This window comes from Neodiprion virginianus, chromosome 4 (assembly GCF_021901495.1).
Source record: "Neodiprion virginianus isolate iyNeoVirg1 chromosome 4, iyNeoVirg1.1, whole genome shotgun sequence".
Classification (NCBI taxonomy): Eukaryota; Metazoa; Arthropoda; class Insecta; order Hymenoptera; family Diprionidae; genus Neodiprion; species Neodiprion virginianus.
In genome coordinates, this window is record NC_060880.1 from 1126507 (window position 1) to 1150806 (window position 24300).

General features: G+C 42.0%; 4 protein-coding genes across 15 annotated transcripts in view; 1 reads left to right on the forward strand and 3 right to left on the reverse strand.

Annotated features, from left to right (window-relative positions):
- LOC124302699 (rho GTPase-activating protein 21-A) overlaps positions 1-676 on the reverse strand; it is a 101073-nt gene extending 100397 nt beyond the window's left edge. For all 12 annotated transcript variants that reach the window (XM_046759113.1, XM_046759112.1, XM_046759116.1 and 9 more), the window contains exon 1: positions 359-676. The gene's annotated coding sequence lies outside the window, so the exon portion shown is untranslated. The remainder of the gene's footprint in view (positions 1-358) is intronic.
- A 1195-nt stretch (positions 677-1871) lies between these two features.
- Positions 1872-18160, reverse strand: LOC124301980 (ABC transporter G family member 3-like). Its single transcript, XM_046757654.1, has 25 exons — positions 16244-18160; positions 14935-15444; positions 13908-14133; positions 13518-13828; positions 13117-13315; positions 12908-13046; positions 12472-12802; positions 12106-12237; positions 11812-12040; positions 10313-10418; positions 10047-10218; positions 9872-9961; positions 6438-6582; positions 6297-6345; positions 6137-6186; positions 5462-5601; positions 5173-5340; positions 4809-5047; positions 4274-4513; positions 4002-4070; positions 3753-3858; positions 3452-3679; positions 3111-3246; positions 2570-2902; positions 1872-2233 (listed from the first exon to the last, which is right to left on the reverse strand). Exons 2-25 carry the CDS (start codon positions 15037-15039, stop codon positions 2058-2060), a joined length of 4119 nt encoding a protein of 1372 aa, XP_046613610.1. The 5' UTR covers positions 15040-15444; positions 16244-18160; the 3' UTR covers positions 1872-2057.
- Positions 18013-20057, forward strand: LOC124302006 (segmentation polarity homeobox protein engrailed). The gene is made up of 2 exons (XM_046757733.1): positions 18013-18519; positions 18921-20057. The coding sequence occupies exons 1-2, from the start codon at positions 18013-18015 to the stop codon at positions 19026-19028; spliced, it is 615 nt and encodes a 204-aa protein (XP_046613689.1). The 3' UTR covers positions 19029-20057.
- LOC124302702 (adenylosuccinate synthetase) lies at positions 19840-23965 on the reverse strand. Its single transcript, XM_046759126.1, has 6 exons — positions 23536-23965; positions 22203-22305; positions 21312-21675; positions 20841-21233; positions 20385-20641; positions 19840-20159 (listed from the first exon to the last, which is right to left on the reverse strand). Exons 1-6 carry the CDS (start codon positions 23752-23754, stop codon positions 20110-20112), a joined length of 1386 nt encoding a protein of 461 aa, XP_046615082.1. The 5' UTR covers positions 23755-23965; the 3' UTR covers positions 19840-20109.
- Positions 23966-24300: the final 335 nt, after the last annotated feature.

Consider the following 24300-nt stretch of genomic DNA (forward strand, 5'->3'; position numbering starts at 1 on the left):
GATCGTAACGATGAAACACGAGAGCCCAAGTACATACCGTATACGTTGCATACGTACGTGATACGTATTTATGTTACGTATCGCCGGACTCGGCGACGTTCATTATTTACAAACAAAGACGCGTCGCGTGCCGAACAACCGAGCATCGCAACTGAAGCCATCCGAGGCCGAAGAGAACAATCGACGATCTCGAAATTCGAATCGTGCCCGAGACGCCGTCGCTGCTCCATCCAGCTTCCGATGCTTCCTGGGGGGAGGAGACGAGGAGTCGAGCCGCAGGAGACGAAACGCATTCCTCGAGCGCACGAGGAGAGCGCCAAGGAACGAGACACAGAATTTCTACAACAACGTGACTCACCTCGGCGGGCTTTTCTCTTTCGCTTCCTCTCTCTCTGCGTGTGTATATCTTTGTCTCCCTCTCTCTCCCTTTCTCGTCTCTCAGCTGGTCCGCGGGGCTTCTCGGCTATCGCTGTCTCTCCGCGATATCGACGCACTTCACCTTATCACTGCTTCGCAATAGCGACACTCGTAGCATAATTTCCGGCCACAGTTATCGTTGCGCACCGGCTCGTTACTACACATAATGCCGCGAACCGAACTCGGCTGAAAACTTACTCGACGCACGGCCAACAGCGATCATCGCGCGACGACACGTCCTACTCGCTGCACGGTAACATGGCGGCTGCCCGACTGACGGCGGGCAAAAAATAATCGACGATCGACTCGCCATCTACCGATAATCCTCGAGAAACACGGTTCACGGTGGTTTCAGCGCCCGCGTCATCTTGCGGTCGAAATACGCACTCGTCTGTGTCTCTCACCTTGCGACGCGACGACGCATGTCGAGTAGAGAGGCGTCAGGCGTTATTTCCAACTCTCATTCTCTTACACCTGTATCTCTCTATACGGCCTCTCTTTATATACAGTATTTCGCTGTAACGGCCTTATGTAATTACAGGCACTGCTGGGTAATATTTAAAATGTTTTCACTTAAAATGGGCATTTAAAATGTAAATGACAATTTGCATTTTAAATGAATCTATTGAAGTATATTACTCAACGGTGATTATGGCATTCTTTCAATTTATGGTCCACAAGAAACATTTTTGTAAGAAGCAAAAGGAATGAAATGTTTGCAAAAGTTGAAAATGGGCGAGCTATTTGACTTGAAAAAATTCGCACTGAAATTGGAATTTGCATCAAAATTCTAGATTTACATTGCACTGTGACCGATGATCAGAAGGAAAATAGTAGCATCGGGGAAAACTGCAAATTTTAATTTACCTTGCGACGTGATTGCATTCACATGCTTACAATGTCATTTTGCCGACTGCATTAATCTCAGCTTTCAAAGCAAAATCTTTCTTCGACTTCTCGGGACTATTTCTGATTAACGTTGAACATTGATGGTTATTGATAAACGCAGCAAATTACCGCAGAGCCGAGACGAAATTACAACTCACAAGCGCGTTCAACCGCGGCCATTTTGATTGTACGTCAGCAATCGAATCCGTCTGTCAATTGTTTCGAGGCCTCAATTGTTTTTTTTTCAATTCCCGCGAATTCGACAATTTTCAAACGACTTATTTCAGGTGGAATGTTCTTAGCTGCCCTAGAAAGATGTTTTTTTCACAAAATATTTGAAGAATACTTTCTCATTTCCAAATATTCAGTAGGTAAAATTCATTTTGCGATTGGGATTCACTACTAAACTATGATAAATTGCAAGTTTGTTGAATACTTTTTCGCATGAAAAATTGAAAACCTAGTTTAAAAATTTATTCAAATACACGGTAGAACCTGATGAAAATATAATTCAGATTGCCTTGAGAACAAAAGGAAGAGTGTCTCAATTACGCGAAATACAAAAGTAAAAACACTACATTTTATTCCGATAATACTCGATACAATAATTTAACTGCTGACAACGAGTGAAAAAATACGTGTTTTTCTTCGTATTATTATTATTATTGTTGTTGTTGTCTTGTACACGGTTAGCGAATTATGTCGTCGATTGTTCGAAGCTGCTGAATCCAAAGATCGATAAGAGTAAATCTTTATTTGTATCTAGCTCGATTCCAGAGACAAGCGTATCCCATGCAATGAAACACCACGTACGATACAGCCATGAAAGAAATGTCTGTCCAGTAATTATCAGCGTCAAAATCGTACCTGTCCAAAACCTCCGACCCATCCGTCATGCAGGGTAGTTCCGGATCTTCAACTTCACAAGCTGAAAGGAATTACGAAGAAGAATTACTGCAGCCGATAATAGAAGACTTGCAATATTCAACTGACGGAGAATCGTCACTTCCTTGGTCAGCCTTATCTTCGGAAACACATGCAGTCACGCATTAAGAATATGTTATATTTTCGTTTGACTACAAATATGACATCTGCTCGATTTACTTATTTCGACAATTTCCTTTCATCGCCTTTCACAGATAACGTTTTGGTCCTCCAACATTGCGCAGGTCATTTTTCCCTTCGTCACGATTTGTATGGTTGTTCATCAATGATTACATTACATTCTACCAAACTATCGTAAAAGAAATATAACCGTGCTTACAAATGTTGTGCACTCCGTCCCACTGAACGATGGTTAACGCCTCGGTGGAATGAAGAAGCCACGAGATGTATTTTACCCACTGCACGTAAGCCGGCAGGGTACTGAAAAGATTAGATCTAGTTAAGGAATGTGTTTCGTATAAACAGTAAGATGCCACCCACTCGTCCACTCTAGGCTGGTAAGTACATCTAGGCATGCGCCAAAGTAAATCTCCGTGCTTAGTATACCCGAGCTTGATGAAGGGGCCCATGGTTACCATCAGTATGTAGTCGAAGGGGACCAAATACGCCATTGCGAGGGGCACGGAGTCAAAAGCAGCGGCGAAGAAGCAGCCTGTGAAATTAATGAAACACGTACACGTCGATAAAGTGCTGTTTTGTTGCATTGGAAAGATATGTGATGGAATTATGTATTCTTTCGCGTTCCGAATCCCTCGCAGACTTTCATTACTTTTCATCTGTCAGGAATGTTACCGAGTTAAGAAATAAGAAGGAGTAAAATTGAAAATCCTTTTCATTTCCCTAACTTTCATTAGACCTACCGCACGCGGTGGAAACGTTCATGGTGAAGATGACGACGATCACGCTCAGAGCGAAGGCCTCGATGCTATTTCTGAGTCCAACGACCCAGTAGACGATCATCACGAATATAATTGGCTCGATGATCAGACCGGGAATCTGCAAGATGTCTGGTATAAATCGTTTCCCGTAAGACTGGGCGCCATTTCTGGTTTGGTTTCGGACACCTAATCATTTCGCGTTTTTCCTAATAACCCATTACTCCTGATATACTCCTTTTCTCTTACCTCGTGATAAATAAAGAGAGACGGTGAATTATTCTACCGTGACAGGAAAATTTTTTCTATCCATTCGTTATCCTCACCAATGAAATAACCCTCGCCAAGTAGTACAAATGCGGCGTGTAAAGTCCAGCCCGATGCTCTCTCAGGAACAGCGGCATCTCCTGCGGAAGAGTCGCCAGGGTGGCGTACATCGGTAAAAACGTATTCTCGGTTACCAAGATGAATAGAACTCCTTGAACCGCCTGGATACCGAGCTGATCCAACTTTATCGCTCCGAAGAAGCAAAGGGACACCAGGATGGCGAGACACTGGAAGAAATCATCGATTAATACACTTTTTAAATAAGCTTCGTAGGATCCGATGCAATTAATTTCCGTCTACCAGTTTCAAGAGGATGCGTAGAAGTTGGACATTTGGATCCCTGATCACTTGAATCGTACCGCGATTGATCAACAAGTAAAGTTTCGTCCACCACCAAGGCTCCTTGCTGTGATTGCAGAGATGTTGTGCATTTATTTATATTGCTGAATAAATTCGCAGTAAAACCGATAATTCTTAATGTAATTGCTTTCGATTATAAATCTGGATGATCGATTACTTAATATACATACAGATGGGTGCATGACTTACAATTTGTAAGTCTCTTCAGTTTCTCCCGTCCACTGAAACGAATAAAGAAAAATAAAGTTGGATGACAACCTGATGAAACATGTACCTCAGGGTGATCCTTATTTACGGTATTGACAATTGCTTAATTTTTCAGATCTTTATCTCGGACTGTCTCAGAGTTGACGTAAAAAACTGAAAAAATTCGGCAAATGGTTTCGAAATATTTGAAATTGATTTGGGGGCGGCGCGGAAAAAAGTCATCAATACACTGAACAAGGACCACCCTAACGTACCTCAACGTAAAGCTTAGTTTCGTTAAGACGTTAAGGAATTTCCTCACGTTGTAAGAATTTGAAATGTGAAGCTCCAGCTGTGTGATCAGGTCGTTCTCCTTACTGGCGTCGCTGACAAGAAAGGCGTCGCATATTCTCTGAGCGTTTCGCCTGCTGGCGTCTTCGTCCCGCGGTGCTGTAGCAAGGGTTGCTATAAGGAAATCGGCCGGGTTGTAGGCGGGAGGACAGTGGTGACCTTCGCTGAAACGCAAGAATTACAAACCCTGTTGCAGAATCGTAGTTTCCCTCATGAAAATGATTTTACTGCAAGAAATTGTTTTTTTACAAAATATACGTAGATTTTTATGAAATATTCCATCTTATCGGCAAAAGATCTACGAGATACGAAAATTTTTATCTCAAATTAACAATTCTTTACGAAAAAACTATACGTGTGTTTAAAATTTTGTAAGAATTAATACGAAACGTTTCAATTTCCGTCAAAATTCGTAGAGTAGTAGGAATTTTCACCAGGGAATTGAGTTGTTCTTATTACCTGGCGAAAAACTGGACCGCCTGCACGCCGGTGCCGATAAACGCGATTCTACCCTCGGCGATCAGGATGATCTGCTGAAAGGCGTTGAATATCGACGAGCTCGGTTGATGGATCGTACAGAGTACGGTGCGACCTTGAGAAGCGACGGCTTTCAGATGAGCGATCAAAACTCCGGCCGAATGGGCGTCGAGTCCTGTCGTCGGTTCGTCAAGAAAAAGGATCTTCGGATCGGATATCAGCTGACAGGGAAAATAAATTTAACTAGTCGGAAGTATAGAATAATTACTGTCCCCAAAGATAAAGCACAAGAAATAAAAATCGAAAATAGGAAGAAAAAAAAAGTTATAAAAAAACCTGTACTTACTTCGGTGGCAAATGCGAGTCGCTTTTTCTCACCGCCAGAGAGAACCTTCTCACCGCTGGTCTCAATCTGGGTCCCAGACCTATGGGCCAGTCCGATTTCCTGAAGGAGACGATTTATCCTAATCCTGATCTGCCGAAGTTCCGTTCTCCGGTCCAGCTTCATCCTGGCCTGAGTCGTAGATTCGGCGTAAAAATCGTTTAATAATTTAATCAAATGGATAGAATGGTTCTAGAGAACGTGCAAGGTATAATATGCAGGTATAAAAAGTTTGCGGATCAAAACGCCGTACCATGAACATCAGATGCTCCATCACCGTCATCGAACCAACGAAAAGATCTTCCTGATGCATGAATCCGGTATGAAGCCGCATGTAGGACGGACGGACAGGATGTCCCTGCACCAATATGTCGCCATGGACGATGACGCCGGCTGGATAAATGAGGAACTTCCATAAACGTACTTTGTACTTTGTACAATTAACTCTTTTAACCCTTTTAGTCAAGCAATTAGTGTATTATTTTTTTGTTTTTTTTCTTTTTTTTGCAATTATACGTTACCTAAGTACATTTCGACGCTGAATGCGAATCTAGTGTCAAAAATTTAGTAATACTAAAAACAATTCCTGAAATGGATTTTTGTCAACCAATGAATTCCAAACGTTTTAAGCGCGCGTTTGTTATCAAATGTCTCCGCTGACTAATTACGTTCACGAAAATACGTTGCTTTTTTATTTTTTTCTTTACACATATTTACTTGTGACAATTGTAAACAAGTATCATCTCATGAAAAATCTCCATCACTTCAAGGTTTAGGTATTTTTTTAATTGACAAAAATAAAGAAAAAAAAGGAGTTCCACTTTAAGTGACTTCTGTGACTGAAAGGGTCAATTCGTATGTGTAATTTTTGGGATGATCTTGTTTGACTGGAGCCGACATATTCGGTATTCAAATAACATTAACTCACGCGGGGAGCGATATGCGAGGGCTGTCATCAGTGAACTCTTTCCAGCACCGCTAGAGAGGAATTATTACGCTTAATCATTTGCTTTGTTGCTTTTCATCAGCTGGTAAATAAAGCGACTTAGATAATGTCGAGGATTTAGAGCCTCGCGTAATCTACTCACCTTCCTCCCATTATCGCAACGAGTGTTCCCGACTTTACGGCGCCACGCACTAATTAGTAAGAAGAAAGACGTTGAAAAGTTTTTATATATTTACACCAATGGATATAGGTATACTTATATGTAAGAACTCGATACAGTTACCGTTGTTTATCAGCTGTTTGCAAATCCTGTTGTCCTTGGTGGTTGCGTAGACTGATAAATCGCGCCAGGATATGGTAACGCCTTTTTCACACTGGGTTGCATCCTCGTTTCTGGGGGCCAAAAAGCCCCTCGAGGTGAGGACCATCTGTCGATGATTCGAGAGGTGAAAAATAACACAGGTTAAGAAAAAAAAGAATTATTTTTATCACGAGTTTCTATTCAGATAAATAAATTTCGATTCTATGCATCGGATAATAAGAAAAACCCTTATTTGTTACTCATAAAGTTTGTTTTTGTATTTTTGACGTTGATAGCTAATATGGTTGCCTGTTCGGAAGAACAAGCAAAACGTTTTCACCAAGATGCGATGGACTTTATCGTTAACAACGTTATCAGGGGTAGTACAATGAAATCACGATGGGAGACTACGTTTGTGATTCGATACGAGAAAGTCCGTACGAAAATAAAAGAAGTACAAAGAATATTAATTTTTGAATTTTGTTCATCAATTCCTTTGCATTTGTAGTCTATTACCAATTATTATTTTTCAATAATAGTGATTTAAATGAAAAACTGAAGTTTGTTTAATCATTATTTACAATTAATGATTGAGAAAATAAGTAATATTTCTTAAAATCCGAAACATCGTTCCGGTTTCTACAAAAAACAAACTTTATCTAAAAAAACTGTTTTTTCATTTACAAGTTACGTAAAAGAAATCAAAATTTGACATCCGGAAACCAGACCCAAAATTCGCGTTTACCGGTGTAATTGGTCAATGCAGACCGTGCGATAGACAAATTCCACTTCACGAATTCGAAAACAAAGTACCATATAGGAGGCGGTTCTTCACAGTTCTTACATTTTACCGGAGATTGAAATCGGTGACGTTTATCTCTGCAGATCCACCGATCGACTGCAGGCCACGTGCGCTTCACTCGACTGGGAAGAATAAAACTCTCTTCCTCACTCTTGGTGGGACATGACTCGAAAGGTTTGAACGAGTCGCGGTTAACGAATGGTCGAGGAGCTCTCGAATGTCCTCCGCATGACAAAATCAATCCTCCGGACTCGTGTTACACACTTTAGCCTTACGATCGGTTCTAGGAAAAGTCTTCAGCCTCTTCAAACTACGTGATCCGAATCGACGGACCCCGATATGCCCTCCATATTTCGGACCCTCTGATACCGCCGAAGGCTCCTCGTGTGACTAGAAAAAAAAAAAAAAAATTAAAAAGAGAAAGAAACCATACAGCGGTGGGATTAGGGTCGTCAAGCCGATCGACCGACGTGTCAGTCGTAGATTTGACGAGGATGGAAGTGTTTCTCAGGCGACTTTTTTTTTTTTTTTATCATCAAAAGACATTCGGAAGATCGGAAATTAGCTTTTGACAGTTTTGTTTCCCTGACATTTCCCGAATTTACGTAGACTTTTGAATTAACTGATAATGTATAACAAAGTGTACCGGTTATTGACCTTTTTTTTTTGTTATATTTGTTTGACCTTTGGTTACTGAAATAACGAAAAAATAAATTTCCCGTGTCTAACTGTAATCCAGCGATTGGTCTTGATCATCGAGAAATATTCACAATTTGCGACATAAATTTATAATTATGAAAAACAAAAGGGTTCGTAACTGGTAGACTTACCTTATCACGTCCTCAAATGGAGTCGAAGGTCGCGATGAAAAATTCCAAGGAAAATATATCCAAATTCTTGACTGTTACGTCTTCCTCGGCGGAAACTCGCGTTAATGTTAATCATCGATGACGGCATTCACTGTGCGAACCGAGAAGCGTGTAAAACACGTACGATGTTAACACAAACGTGTTTTCCTTCTGGCAGTTAGGTTCGTGTCTCTGGGTATCGGATTATTGTAATCGAAGACTGAAACCCTAGATTTGCGGGCCCCGCGTTCCTCATGCACGGTACTCTTACGGTACCATAGCTCCAAGCCATGTGTAAAGTCTGTAACTTACACGTACCTGCCTGGCTGGCGAGAAGGCGTGGAAAAAACTGCATGTAAAAAATGTCGTAGAACGGCATCTGGTGATAAAAAGAAGTCAAATTTAAAAGGGGAAACATTTTTTTAAGAAATTTCATTTACCTCGTGTTTGCTTTTGCTTTCTTTTTCATTCTTTCCAGCTTACGCCAATCTTTTTACACCTTTATATTTGTGCATAATTTGTTGCAGTGGATCTCGATACATCGCACGCGATGTCGCTGCAAGATTATACTCGAGAGAATCATTTGGTCGGTTGCGGCTTCTCGGGGCAGTGTCATACTTTTTGCTTTTCTTATTTTTCCCACGAGTTGCAACGCAACACAGCTCGGGCAACTGGTTTCATGCAATAAAAACCACCCCCCGGTCCCTGGATCTGTAGGAGGAAAATACTCGTCACGGATCATGGAATGAATTTTAGTAATAACATTGGCCTGCGATGCTTTTACCCCTGACAAAATTGACTAGTAATTTCGGTAGGTATTAGGTATGAATATATGAGAAAGGTATTTAAAAAATTCTGTTATGTAAATTTCCTGAGAATTTTTTTCTTGTCTGTCTTCTCAGCTTAGATTATGGTAATCTTAAGCGTATTTAGAGCTACGTAAGTAAATACAAGAGAAAAAGATTGAACAGGAGTTTTGAAGAAAGTAGAAAATGGTATCGCAAGTCTTTTTTATTTATCTAGTCTCTTAAGTCTTGTTTAAAACTAAAGCCGTTCATTTTAAACCTAAGCAAACAGTTTTATATTCAGTATATTCGTTTTTGTCACAAGATTTTTCCAGAAATCTGTAAATCTGCGTGTCTTGCATAAAAGTGAATCTCGGTGAGCTGTAAAAAAAACTAGAGCTGCATTTTAATTCAACATTCCCAAATACCGAAAAAAAAAGCATTGTTACTTAAGGGGGAAATTGAAGGTTGTATTTTGCAGGCCTGTGTAATTAGTTGACCTTAGAACACGTTTCGCAGGAATAATTCGGTGTAATTTTGCGTGCGAGAGTCGTGGGTCAAGATCAGACTTGAATAATTATTCCATGTACCGGCCTTATCAACAAAATTGTCCGTCACTTGTATTCAATAGATATCTTATAACTTAACATCTCGTATTATATATTGATTATGTTGCATGCGTATGTAAAATTACAGATATATCAGGTATATTTACAGGTATTTGAAGGAAATTATATTTATTCGTTAAAATATATTACGAGCATGACTTTTGCTCGTTTATTTGTTTAATTGCTTCTTCGGACCGGACGGAGTAGCACTGTTGTTGATTTTTACATAAATATGCTCGCAATACCGCATTTCTGCACGCTTCCAGTGCAAATCTACAACGTCGGTTGATCGTACCGCTGACCTCGTCTTCGGTGCGAGTTCGTAAAATGTGCAGGTCAAGAAACCGCTGTGGTACGACCATTATTTCGTCCGATAAGCCCTGAAGAGGATGGCAAATAAGGCGAACAACCTGAAGACAACGATCAGGGCCAACAGACAAACGATGTCCATCAAAAAGTTGTCCTGCGTTCGATAAAAGCGTCCATTAGTACAAATGCTCGGTTGATACGGTAACTTGGAATTTCAACTTATCACTCATTAAGCCTACCTCACTGAAGTTCAAGGTCTGGAGAACGACGCGGCCGTTTTTCGGGCAGGTTTCGTTGCTCCGGGTGCAGCTGATGTAGTCGACTTCGCTCCACTGGTTCACGAGCAAGGCTTCGTTTCCGTAACGGAACCAGGACAGATACGAGAACCAGACGAAGTAAAACGGGACGGACCTGTATAGTATAGAAAATTTTCACGATAATTACAGGAGGAAGTTTCATCAGACGTCTGACGTGTGTAAAGATTTGGATAAAACGTGAGACTGACGCTTTGTTTAGAAAGAATCCTCCGAATAACAGGAAAGGAATTATCAACGGCGGCGCTATCGCTGAAGCCATCGATACGCTTGAGCTCACGCAGGAGATGAGATACCCTGTGAATTAGAATTTAGTTGTAGCTCATGGACACCACGACTCGTTGCGGAAAGTTGAGATGACGAAATTGGGAAAAGATGGAGAAAAATTTTACGGTGGAATGACAATGGTTTTGGAATACATTATATTCTGAACTGGAATTTCCAAAACGGGGAGCAATTAAACTCCGTCCCTCAAAAACGCGCTTCAGTATATGGATGAGAATTTCGGTACGATAGAAATCCTGTCGACGCGATATAATACAAGTTATTTTTTTTTCTATTTTTTTTTCTTCAAACAGTATCGAACCCGGTCAAGACACGTGCGAGAAATAAAATAATCTTCTACAACATCCAAACTCTCGATGTACATATGAGTTGCATATGAACATTCGTATCATGTATTACATGTCGGATGGATTGGGTATAATTTCTGTGATGTAGTCTCGCCTAAGAAGTGTCACACGATCGGTGCTTGGTAATTCTATCACGTGCGAGTAAATAATTATGTGAGAAAAATATCGATACCTTCTTAGTCGAGGATTATTCGGCTTGCATAACGTATTTGGCTTCTATAAGTATATACGTATATATACTTCCTAGCACAAGAAATACGCCTACATCTGTACTGCAGCGAAACAGTTCACTGATAACAATTCATATAAATTTTCCGTTCGCACTTTAAACTTGATTCGAGTCGTTCTTTACATAACTTAAGAATAGGCTCACGACTTGATTTTTCGTGGGTAGGACCCGGTCTGTATAAAAAAACGACTGTTTCTTTTTCGAAATTCAAAGTCGAAACTAGTAGGTCGAAGGTCAACAAACGACCTTAAATAACTTTTGAAAGAGTAGATTTGTCACAAGATGATAATTTTCCATGTTATTTAAATCGGAAATAGAAAATCGCGATAACGTACCTCTAAATATTAATATTAAAAGCTCAAGCTTGGACAGCATTCTTTTTTCACAATTTCGCACAATATTTTTGACTTGAGTTTTGTGAAAAAAAAAAAAAATAGTCGACATTTTTTTATACAGTGTACGCAGGACATTGACCGAAATCTTACAGAGTTCAGGCTACGATTCCCGTTCACGTCACTCAACTAGACTCTAACTTCGAATTTCGAAGTCAGCGCTTTGTCGCCGTGCGGATTCGGTTACACAGAGACACTTGATCTGGACAAACTAAGAACGAATTAACGGCACGTGACGTTTATTACGTGTCACATCGACATCGCGACCGGATAATCAATACCTATGCCCGAAAATTAGATGGTGATTTATGACCATAGAAGTGCACTCCGATCGACCATCATGGAGATGGAACGCATACTTTTTTCATATGTTTGACTCGCCTAATTTTCTCTCCTCATATATATCATCGTGACGTAGATTTCTGACTTCTGCCTACCGAATGAGGTCGCCACGTTGGCAACTAGCGTGACTATTCCAGCCGTTATAAAAAAGTGCTCCGGTCCAGGGTACATTCCGATCATCGGATAGACGATCGCGGTGTAGATGAACGGAATTGCGATGAAGACTGGCGCCTCCGCTAATGTCTTGCAGATGAAGTAGACGTCGGTTCTGTACATTCCGTTACGATGCTCTCGCAGGAATATCGGCAATTCCATAGAAAATACCTGCAACGTAAGTTAACGATGTTACACAACCAAAAATTTGCCACCGCCCCTCATCGCATACTGACATAAATCACCGCGAACACGTTCTGGAACGTCATGTTTGTGATGAAAATGAAGAGAGCTCCGTTTATGTTCATCACACCGTTCTGATCCAGCTTCTGTCCGTAATAAATGACCCCGATCAGCACCGCCACCATCTACAATTCGCAAAAAAATGAGGCATCGTCGTTAGTTGGTCACATACTCTCTAAATTTCGTTGGATCAAAAAATGCGCAACTAGAACGATGCGATGGAGTGAATATTCACTATTCAAGAGTGAACTTTTCCACTCGAAACACTTCGAGCGAAATATTCACTCCGAGACGTTAAGAGAGTGGGGATGTAGACCCATGAAAGGACCACGTAATTCATCCACAAATTGATAACGTACGATCGTTTGTAGCAAGCGGACTTTTATCAGCATCGGTTCCTTGATCACTGATATCCACGACCGCCATAGCACGGCTCTGAACTGCTCGCACGACGATGCCTTGTAGGGAGATCGTCTGGCGACCGTGTTCGCGTCCACCACCGAGTCCCCGAATTCACCGTCCACGGTGACAGATTCCAGGGCCATTTTCATTCCAATTTCGCTCTTCTGGAAATTTTCGCAAACGTTGTTTATGGCCTGACGACACTCCGCCTCCCGACCCGGAACCACCGCCAAGACTTGGATGAAGTGGTCGGCTGGGTTGTAGTTGCTTGGACAGGCGGCGCCGACGCTACGACGTTGAGGAAAGTCCCGTTTTAATATTTTCTACGTCGTTTGCAGTTCGATATCCGAGCATGCTCGTGAAGTTATATCGGTAAGCGAAGGACAACGACACCTTTTAAAGAAAGCGCAAGCTTGATCCGGGCTTCCCATGAAGGCGACTCTTCCCTCGGCCATCAGGAGGATTCTGTCGAACATTGCGAACAATTCCGAGGACGGCTGATGCAGGGTAGCAACGATGGTCTTGCCCTTCGCTGAAAGCATGCTCATTCCTCAGAATTAGGCTCGCAGAGACTTACCGAGTCACGGTACCATTCCACAAACCTGTCAAGTTCTTCAGAACTGTGACGACCTGATGCGCCATGAAAGAATCCAGCCCGGAAGTTGGCTCGTCGCAAAACATCAGCGGAGGATTCGTAAGATACTCTGAGGCAAATGACAGTCTCTTCATCTCGCCACCTGAAATCCCGTTCACTCTGCCGGGTACCCCAATCACCGTGTTTTTACATTTTGTCAGCGCTAGCTGGAACGGAAAAGCGAAAAAACACGTCGAGATCAATTTTTTTCTCGGATAATGAAACACTTGCAAAGTTGCAACAAAGACCTGTGATATATATATATATATATATATATATATATATATTATTTATATATTTGGAAAGAATATCGTTAAACCTGAGAGTGAACCCAACGACTTCGTCGTTTTACAGATTCTTATAATTTACCTCGGCTATGACCTCTTCGACCCTTTGCATCCGCTGCGAATACGGAATGTGTCTGTCCATGCGGACCAGGGCCTGAAATATGAGATGCTCCTTGACGGTCAATACGCCGATGAAGAGGTCGCTCTGCTGGACGTATGCCGACCTGGAGGTGAGAACGGTCGGAGTTAAGCGACGACCATTGGCCGCCCTTATTCCGGATACGGTTATCCCGTGGCCGGTGCGGAAGGTCAAGGTGTTCAAAAGCGTGGTCTTCCCCGCTCCCGAAGAGCCCATGATGACCAAGAGTTCACCGGGATAAGCGACGCCGGAGACTGAAACATCGAATCATTGATCGTTAGAAATGGTGTCGCAAAAAATTCATCGTCCAAAAAATAATGGATCCGGTATTACCGTCCTTCAGGATGTGCTTCAGCTCGACGGGCCTTCTCCCCTTAGATATTCGCTCCCACAGTCGCTGCTTCTTTGCGGTGACATAGACGTTCACGTCGCTCCATGTGAAGGTAATTCTCTCCAATGAACGGTTGGCGCTCGGCCCTGAGCCCATTTTTTCGAAGCGCACCGCAGCCACAGGACTCGAGGATCCATTTCGCTCGGTTCCGGATGAGCCATTTTTCTCCTGTAAACATGTTCGCAATTTTAGCTTGGCGCTATGCTACGGCTTATACGTTTCGTTGGTGTCAACGGAATGCGAACAAGCGTCGAGTTTCGATATGGTCTAGTGGCCCAGTTGCTGAATATCAAATCTGCCCCGTCACAAAGTTTTTTATAAGGGCAAAGTAGCTGCGCAATTGATTCGACGCATCTATTGATATTTGTTTAAGGTCGTATTGGACGGATATTATCAACTAAATTGATTTTTTTCAAATATTCATCTCATCGCGAAGTGTTGAATATTCTCACCGAGACTCACTTTTGGTTGGGAATGTACGTCCTATAACACGTTAATACTTTATCAATCAAGATCGACACGTTAGGATCGGTTCTACTCGTTTTGCAAGAAGATCTCTTAAGCTGACTACATTTTAGCGAAATAATTCATGATACCAAGCCAATGCGAGCTTGGACCGCATTCGTACAATCGCTGTTGAAATAAAATTACACACGCACTGAACAGCTTGGACTAAAGAGGAATTGTTTAGCCGATATTAATACACGCTGCATCTGCTCCGGAAGGAAGCCGTGCTGGTATAAACGCGGACCCAGCTCGATGTTGGGGCTTCCATGACTAGAACAGGCAGCGACCCTGTCATTCTTTCATCTCCTGGGGAAATAAGTAGACCGGACTAGCCCTTGAACTACCATTTATGACTATCAGCAATATTCAATTTGAAATTTCACTCTCATTTTCCAACTATCCCAAATTCGCCGGAATCGCATCAATTCACGTCTTACATAAACTTTACAGAGCAATACTTACATTGTTCAAAGACTGGTAGGAGACCCTGTATTTCCCTGTGCTGGTTGTAGCCACCGGTGGATTAGCCGAGGGAATGAGCGGTTCCGATTCCTCGGTGGCGGTCATTCTGGATGCTTCTCCTCTCTTAATTGTCCTTCAGACAACGGTCCGAAGAGTTCAAGCCCAATTTCCTGATCTTGGTTTAATCGATTTTTCTCACTTTCGAGTTAATTTCGGAAAAATTTAAGGGCGGAGTCGGCTTGAGGACCCGCTGTGACTGCCAAGTACTGAAATTCTTCGATACTAATCGTGCAAAGTATCATTGTCTCGATGTGCCAGCCTCGTCAGCTCGAAAAATGGCATCGACTGCCATGTTATTGACTAACGGGGAAAAAAATTTGTACACCGTAACTCGTCAAACTGAGTCACGTACGGACTGTAAACAACATAGACTCAGGATGCGACTTATCGTTAATGTTCGCGAAACACGAGTATCCAGATTTTAATCATGGTGAACTGCGCGTGATGCCTCTGGAAAAAAAGATTAGAACCCGAGTTAGTCAATTTCGTTCTCATTGTTTGTAATGTTTACATTATTTTCCGAGTATACACTGTTTTTTCATTATCGCTGTACAAATATTCCCGGTCGCTCGAGACAAACGCTGACACATTGTGGTCTGGATACTTTACAAGTATGGGGATGACCGATGAGACAGATTTTTATTTTATAATAATACTCTCGGTTCAATGTGCGACTAATTCGTGGATGGTTACAGGTCAATTTATTGACTAACCTTGTGATCCTTCCGTAATAATTATTTAACATGTTTTATACCGACTCGAAAACTCACGAGTTTTATCAACATATTTTTAGAACACCCTACATAACGCGTGCATTTACGACCGCCATCACCTTACGTAAAGAAGTCGCTTGCGTAACACCATTTGAATAAAACAAACATACTCCGTAGATCTTGTGGCTGATATTATGCTACGGTATAAAACAATTAAGTATTCGCGTCCTAAATAATCCAATAACGTATACTACTGTCTAATCTCATTGAAATTGAATAGTCATTTCGATCTTTGAATTGTTTTCAATATCATTGATAAAAAAAAAAAAAAAAAACTAAAAAATTTGTCTAAAAACTATTCGAGGTTCTTCCAGAGTTTTTGATGAAGTTTACTAAAAATTTTCTAATCGTCGTCAATAACCGAATTCAAATTAACAATGAATTCAATTGATTCATTGAATGAGGGACTTGCTGTAGCGATGAAAAGAGCGAGAACGCGCTTTTGTTCCAAGAATGCAAGATTAACAATTACTTACCGTTGGAAATTGAACGAATATCAGTAAATTCCTGCCGAATGAAAAAGCGGGAATATTCGTGATAATACACTGTAACTTTACGTGCAAGCTGAGCAAGATTAATGATAACCCGTTTAAAAGTAGTTCACTCCTTTAATTCTTTGTATCCGTGACCCTACTCCGAAAACATAAGTCGCGATTGGCGTTTATAATTGTTTTCCGATTCCTTTCGATATTCTTAGTAATTACTCTGTTCCGGAACCGCGACGACACCCAACGGCCGTAACCACCGACTGACTTAAGGGTGCTTTCAAGCCATCCTATCACTCGCTGTCTCCCCTCTCCAAGTCGCTCCTCTCCATCGTCGTTCTCTGGAGATTTCCATTCCTCGATGCCGACGATCACGTCGGTCAGTTCGTCATCCCGTGAGATGGTGACTGTCGCCTTTGTTTGATTGACTGATAAAAAATTAAGCTTGACTCCCATCTTTTTGTCACAGGCACGCACGTATTTACAAAACGGTGAAATCATGTCGTAACAAAATTATTTCGTCAAGTACATTATTTATGGGTAATCTCGGTGCGTGTATAAATTTTTAGGGCGAATCGTTGGCCCACGCATTATTGGAAAGTATAACTATAAGTTCATATGCGTACGAAGTGCGTGGATTATATTTATGCGAAACGCGGCGGAGCATTTTGCCGAAGCATTTGAAACAAGAACTGTCTGTTTCCTGTATCACATGCAGATTTCAATTACATTTGCGGTATCGTGACTTGCAGCATCGCAATAGTTTCGTATATATTGCAATTGAGGCCGATCGCTGTTAAGAAATATTATAGGTATACAAAGAGTGAGTCAAAGTTCGACGATAAGATGAATTATTAATTCAAGCAGCGTTAAGGCTTCTCGATAATACATTATATTGTTAAGTTTCATAAGTTTCGGTATTAGAACGTCAGCTAGCAAAGTCTAATACTCCCGTCGGCTGGCCAACGGTTTGGCCGTTTGAAACACTCCGCTACTTTCGGAGCATTTTATTGTCAATCTTTTTTTCTTCGGCTCGAGTATTATACACCGATGACAACCGCACGTCATCCCCGTGCACCCGATATCTCTGACGGAGATCAACGCACACGCAAGTCAGTCTGTGCTTATACTGTATAACATGTTATTATGTATATAGAATGTATGTACATACACATAGTTAGACAAAAAAGAAAACCTGCGATCGCCACACTGTAGCCAGTGAGCTCTGGGGGAAGGATCGAGGATCGAGCCATCATGGGTATATTACCGGATTAGCCGGCATTACCAAAACTAGCCCCGATTTACCCCCGTGGCAACCCCCGTGGCTTTTTGATTAAGCACGGCCCACTGGGCCCTGCCCCATCTGCCCGTCACCCCATAGAAACGGTCCGCCGCTCTGTGGGGCCCGCAGTGGTATCAATTACATTGTTGTTATTGGCCTAGGAGAGATTTGCCCGTAGATAATGCACTGGTATAAGAGCATGCACAATGAGAGCTCGGTACGCGGTCGCAGGTATTTTATTTACACGGCGCTTGCCAAAGACGCGCTGGTTTTGTCGGACCCCTCGCGGTTCATGCGATAGCCATCAAGTGTGCGTCTAGGCGTCTAATTCGCCCGCTCTGGTAATGGATACCGCATTCAGACCGATCCTGGAGGACCCTGGAACCCAGGACCAACCAGGAACGACGGGGCGGAAGCGCCGGGGTCTATAAAACGAGGGATGGACTCGTGAGGCGATTTAGTTTCTTGCGTTTCGAAGATGAGCGAAGCCCGCCGTTCCCAGAGGCTGTCGACGGACTTCAGCATTGCCCGGATCCTCGCCGCCGACGAACCCTGCTCCACCTCCTCGACGTCGTCCTCTTCCGGGGGTAGCCGCGTCCCGCAGTTGCCGAGTAGTTGCCCCTGCTGTCCAACCCCGCTTTCCGCACCCTTCGTCGTCGCCGTTCCCGAGCAGAGGGAAACCGGTGCGGAATGCCCGTCGCCGCCTCGACCATCAGATTCCGGAACGAACGCCGGCGCCGTTGCTCAGGATAATTCGGAGAGGAACGACCTGCCCTGGCTCCACTGCACCAGATACCGACCACCCAGGCTACCGAAGAGGTCGACGGCCGGGAAAACGTCCAAGAGACGACCCGGGAAACATCCAAGGATACCTTTCACCGCCTTCCAACTAAAAATTCTCGAAGACAAGTACAGCAAGGGCGCGTACCTCGCCAGAAGAGACGTTCTACAACTTTCCACGGTACTCAGGCTTCCTCAGAGTAGAGTAAGTACAGCCTGAAGGCTCTTGAAGTGGGTAGAAAAAATTGGATCCGGGGACCTAATCGTGCGTGAAAAGCGAATATATTAGTGTGATCGGGTTAATTTGTAAACAATCAATGGATCCTCACTTTTTTTCCTTCGCGTAACAGTAATGCAAATTGAAATGCTCGACGATATTCGTTAAAATAACAACCTCAACTACTCGACGCGACGGCACTTCATGCATTACGTAAGTTCCAACTAGCTCACAATGAGCGAAAATTTTTACCGGGATTGGAGTTGCTATCAGTATGAATTTCTGGTCGTTGCGTAACTAGTTACAGGTAGAAAAAGAGCACGTCACCTCCTAAAAAGTAGCGTACAACGTCCCAGTAGAATAGGCATTAAATTCTGTGTTACTTGCAGGTAAAAATTTGGTTTCAAAATCGACGTGCACGAGAACGACGAGAATCATTGCAATCGAGGAACGACGTTCCGAAGTCCGCTAAGAGTCCGAGTAACGTTCAAATCTAAAGAATCAAATTTTTTAAAAATAAGGAAAGCAAAACCGAACGCAAATTTTGAGGTAACACTAACTCGATCGGAAAAAAAAAGAAAATAATACGCTGAACCCGTAAACTTTATTGTAGTATCATTAATATTTATTATTAGCTTGAAGATAGCTTATATCATTCAATTACTGTATCTTTAGGAAATAGCGGATTGGAGTGGATATGAGAGAAAAAATAAATAAACTCGACGCAATTATGTTACATTGGTAATATTAATCTTAATACTTATTAAATATTTGTATAGTTACAATTCAATTAATATTGTTTATAATAAAATGATGCTTCAATACTAATTGAATTACGAAGAGATAGCGAATAAAACGTAGCATGAACCAACAACATGATTGTTCATTGGTTCTCAATTTCGGATAAGCAAAGCTTGTGCCTTCTGCCCCTTGAATTCAATTTTTATTTATAGATACATATTCAGCAAATTATTTTCGTCTTTTCTGTGCTTAATGGATCTCATTGAAATTTGAAGGAGAACGAGCCGAGTAACGGGTTTTGATACGAAAAGTACTTATACAGAAATAATGGAGGACGAAAAACCCGCCAGTAACGTAAATTAAATACTGTTCCCGTTGCGTTCAACTGTAAATATGACCTTGCGTTTGCGACGTTGCAGCTATTTGACTATAACAATTCGTTCCTACCGCAGTTTTTCAATATCAACTATTCTATATATAATAGTGAATTACACATTCACTATTCAAAGATAGACGATTTGTAATACATCCACAGTCTGCGATACTTGTCATTGAATTGAGTGCACGTATGATTTGAACAATTTATTATTAATTTAACTGGAAATTTCAATAACTCGCTTATTACATAGTTTTAATAAATAGGCAGATATCTTTACTACGCTGTTTTGTTAACCAAGCCTAACGTCGAATGCATATTTTTCCCGATTATTATATCACCGTCTATTGTGCGTGTCAGCTGGCAATTATAAACAGTACACTTGAAATCTGCGTTAAAATTACTTGAACAAACGCACGAAAAGACTTGCCTCCTAACGAACCTTGTTTAGCACCAGCTGGTCAAAGAGCAATTATACTCTCCCTGCCTGCTCCCACGCCAATCCACTTGACTGAAATGCCAAAACGACAATGTTAAAATAGCGAGAAAAAAAAAAAAATAAGCGGGTTCTTTATTTGTTTTCACAATTTTTCTTGGCAACAACGGCACTTTGCGTCAATCTTTATTCCATTACGAATATATAAACCACCGTACCGTGCACTGAATGCGCTACTTCTGAATCTTATTTTTTCACTGAATTATGCGTAAAAAACTTTTTACAATGGCGAAAACTTACCTGGCACGTTCAAACGTTCTTCTATTAGTCGCACATATTTACGAGCGTTAGGCGGTAAGTTTTCCAAGGAACGTACACCTTCAGTTATCGTCTCCCATCCCTTCACTGTTTCGTAGACTACTTCAACACGGCCCAGCTCAGACGCGCTACTTGGGAAGTAATCTATGTCCTTTCCGTTTAAGCGATACCCAACACAGACCTTGATCTCCTCCAGAGTATCCAATATGTCCAGTTTGGTCAAGCATATGGACGTATATCTGTCAAGAATTGTTCGTTAGATAAATTGAGTCGAACGAATTTTTTTTTCCCTGGAATAAACAAGTTTGGATTTTGAGTATTTGATTTAAAGCTGCGAACATAATTTACACCGGCTGGCAATAGAAATTTACGGAGCATTATTGTATCATTGAGTAGCTATATTCGGTCTCTAATAACTACTGACGAATATCAACTAACCCATTGACCATTCCCGTGAACTTCAGCAGCGCCAAGTCAAGCCAGCCGCAACGTCTTTTGCGCTTAGTTGTAACTCCAATTTCATGGCCTCTGCTCTGCAATAATTCACCGGTTTCATTGAGCAACTCGGTAGGAAAGGGTCCATCGCCAACTCTGGTAGTATAGGCCTTGACGACTCCTATCACTTCTCCAATAGTGCTCGGCGGCAGCCCCAAACCGGTGCACACTCCTCCTATACTGCAGTTGGAACTCGTAACGTAGGGATAAGTACCAAAATCAATGTCCAGCATCGCGGCATTTGCCCCTTCGACGAGCACCTTATCACCGTTCTCCAAGGCTTTGTGCAAGAAATATACAGTCTCTTTTACAAGTGGCCGAATGTGCTCGGCGAACCTGAATAAACGAATTCACTTGAAAATAAATAATAGCGAAAATAGTAATAGTAAAATAGATTTCATTGATATTTTGTACCCTTTATAGCGTTCCAGTTCTGCCTTAATGTCCACTTCAAGGGAAGGAAACATTCTCTGATAGCAATGAACAAGCGTGTGAAATTTGTCGGAGAACTTTTCAAAGTCTCCGAGCAGATCACCGACGCGAAGCCCATTTCTTGTCGCTTTACTGGAATAAGTTGGGCCGATTCCTTTCTTTGTTGTCCCCAATGACTGCTTTCCTTTTTCTAATTCTTGCAATCCATCGACTTGCTGATGAAAGTCAAATACTATATGCGCTCGATCCGATATTATGAGTCTTTCTTTCCAGTCAGTCAAACCTTTAGCTTCGTTCTTTTCCAATTCCTCAAACAATCCCGGAAGATGAATGACCACTCCATTTCCTGTGGTAAAGATAAGATAGATACAAGAGTCCAATGTAGTAAAATCAATGAATTCTAATAATACCTAATGTAGAAGGAATTTATAAATAGCATGACCGTTACTCCTGCACATCGACGATCAAAAAATGTATAGCCAACATAATTAGATACTAGGTTCATTCTACGTAATTTAGTGTCAGCTGGAAATCCGGTGACAAGCCGTACCAGTTAGATATTTATTAAATCAATAACTACATTTAAATGTGCTGATGTGAAAACTTTATGCAAATTGTGGTTTATGTCCAGGGTCATATTACCAGCTCTAAAACTCGATCGTAATAAATATGCCAAGATAGCATATAAAAGTGGCTCGTAATGTTGACTCGAGCTATCTAGCTTAACTATCAACTACAAATACCAGAAATTTTGAGCCGATAGGGCAAGTTGAAAGCAGGAAAAAGTCTCTGCACTGTTTTGCAGCAAGAAATTATCGGATGTATAAGATCAACATCTTGAGGAAATTATTATTATAAGTATAATTTTAGTACCGATAACGGATTTGCATTTTGGATTGATGATTCCACTTGGCAGTAAATGAAAATCATATTCTGCACCTTCTATGACCACAGTGTGACCAGCGTTGTTTCCTCCCTGAAAAATCAACAAAGTTTGTTAATTTATTAATAATTAATTAATCGTTACCAGTTAGTCGATTAGATAACTACGATAGTCACTATTTATTCAATTGTATTTATGTGCTCGATTTTAGTTTAAAGTAAATAGTGATTAACCGTATTGCCCACCTCCCTAAAATAATGTAGCAGAGAAATTTCAGAATCTTTATTCCAAGGGCAAGATTGACTTGATTCTGTTTGGCATAACCACAGCATAAGCTTCCTGCCAAAAATAGTGGGTGGCTGGTGTTCAAGGACAAATCAAGCACAGGTGCAGAAAGCTTATTTCTTAGGCCCCAGAACTCTGATCAAATAAAGTATCGGCTCTGCAGCCATAGGAGATGCTCTAAACTTAGTAAGCAATTATGCCGCACAAAGCATTTATTCTTCAAAGGCTGAAATTTGAAAATTTCTTCCTCAATTGATTTTCAAATTGCAAAACGTGAAAATGCTGATAGGCCACAAAAATTACCCCCAGGAATCAAAATTTCGTAAAAATAATTGAAATTCATAATACAAAAATTGAGTAAAAAAATATTTCTACAATTTTCAACGCTTGTTGTAATTTATAATACTCCAGTCCGAATTTGAACAGCAGATGACTCTCACATTTAATTTGTATAGCTTAATTTTCAATCGAATCTCCTCAATCACCTTCCACTTGACCTTGACAAATTAAAAGTTACGCGCATTTTCATTGGCGGGAAGGTTTTCTAAAAAGTCTATTTTACGGCCGGGGGCCTCTAAGACCCTCAATCCAGCACTGCCGGTGTTGATAAATAAATATACTCCGATGAGGTTTATGCCTATTACATCACGGCATCATAAGACCGACTGGCAAGCGGTTATAATATAGTTGAGTGCACATAGATACAGTAAAGCGAGTAATGGCGTGAAAACGTGGGGAAACGAAGAAATAGCGGAGAACTCAACCGCGGCTTTGTCCTCGTGGCAAGGTTATTTTTATTCATAAAAATAATGGGACCGTGTCGATTACAATGTGATCTCATACCGGGTCACCAAAATTAGTAGCCCTGACCTTCGGGGGAGGGGGAGAAATGAAATCCGAGGCAACGCTATTCCAACAGTACCTAAAAGCTGGGTTTCGGACCATTTGAATGTTCAAAACAGTCCGAGGAGAAGCAGAGTTTGAAAATTCCGGACTCCGGCAGCGCGCTCTAACTCATGAATTATTATGAATATGCACCTGACACCTGCAGACAACGTCGGCGTCGGTCGCCAGCATGTCGACGACTTTTCCCTTGCCCTCGTCGCCCCATTGCGCTCCCAAGACGACGGTAACCTTCGACGTGGCTCCGGGTATCGATGTTCTCTGTTTTTTCCTCGGGGACACCACGTTCCCGTTGCCCTCCCCGTTTTGAGGCGGGACGACGGTGTCCTGGGGCTGCCTTTGACACGCAGACATCTCCGCCCAGCTATCACGCGACACGCGACTAAAACTACCCGACGAACCACGCACGTTCCGCGGTCGAGTGACGAACGTTCTCTACGCTACTGGCAGCTACTACTGGCAAGCGGCAACGTTCCGCGAACCTGAGGAAAATCACCACGGAAATCGTTCTCCTCTCCCACGCTATTCTATCACGGCGGCGCAAACCACGCGCCCGCGATGATACATCGACTGTATTGTAATGAAGAGGGCGAGCCGCACGGTATTCCGGTAATTCCCCCTGATTGCGCGCAGTCCGCGCTTTTTCCAATCGTATTCGCCGTTTTTTTCCCCGCTCGACGTCTGGTACACATTTCAGTGAGTTCAACCGTAAGCCTATCGGCGCGTGAGAGCAGCTTCCGGTCTATGGCCAATGAACGCTCATGTGCCAACGTCAGTCCCCTGACACTCACCGCTGCTCGTATACTAACACCCGTATTCATAGTCCTTCCTTGAGGAACAAGGATTCCTTGTTCTCATTTCACGTTTCATGAACAAGGAATCCTTGTTCCTCAAGGAAGG

Bases quoted from the DNA above. Each gene is read 5' to 3' on its own strand.
- LOC124301980 (XM_046757654.1), bottom strand. From the start codon at position 15,039: ATGACCGCCACCGAGGAATCGGAACCGCTCATTCCCTCGGCTAATCCA. The intron at 3,680-3,752 runs GTAGACGGAAAT...GATTTCTTCCAG, and splicing joins TACGCATCCTCTTGAAACTG to TGTCTCGCCATCCTGGTGTC. The intron at 3,247-3,451 runs GTGAGGATAACG...GACATCTTGCAG, and splicing joins TGGCGAGGGTTATTTCATTG to ATTCCCGGTCTGATCATCGA.
- LOC124302006 (XM_046757733.1), top strand. From the start codon at position 18,013: ATGAGCGAAGCCCGCCGTTCCCAGAGGCTGTCGACGGACTTCAGCATT. The intron at 18,520-18,920 runs GTAAGTACAGCC...TGTTACTTGCAG, and splicing joins TCAGGCTTCCTCAGAGTAGA to GTAAAAATTTGGTTTCAAAA.
- LOC124302702 (XM_046759126.1), bottom strand. From the start codon at position 23,754: ATGTCTGCGTGTCAAAGGCAGCCCCAGGACACCGTCGTCCCGCCTCAA. The intron at 21,676-22,202 runs GTACTAAAATTA...TCTTTACCACAG, and splicing joins AAAATGCAAATCCGTTATCG to GAAATGGAGTGGTCATTCAT. The intron at 20,642-20,840 runs GTTAGTTGATAT...AATTCTTGACAG, and splicing joins TTCACGGGAATGGTCAATGG to ATATACGTCCATATGCTTGA.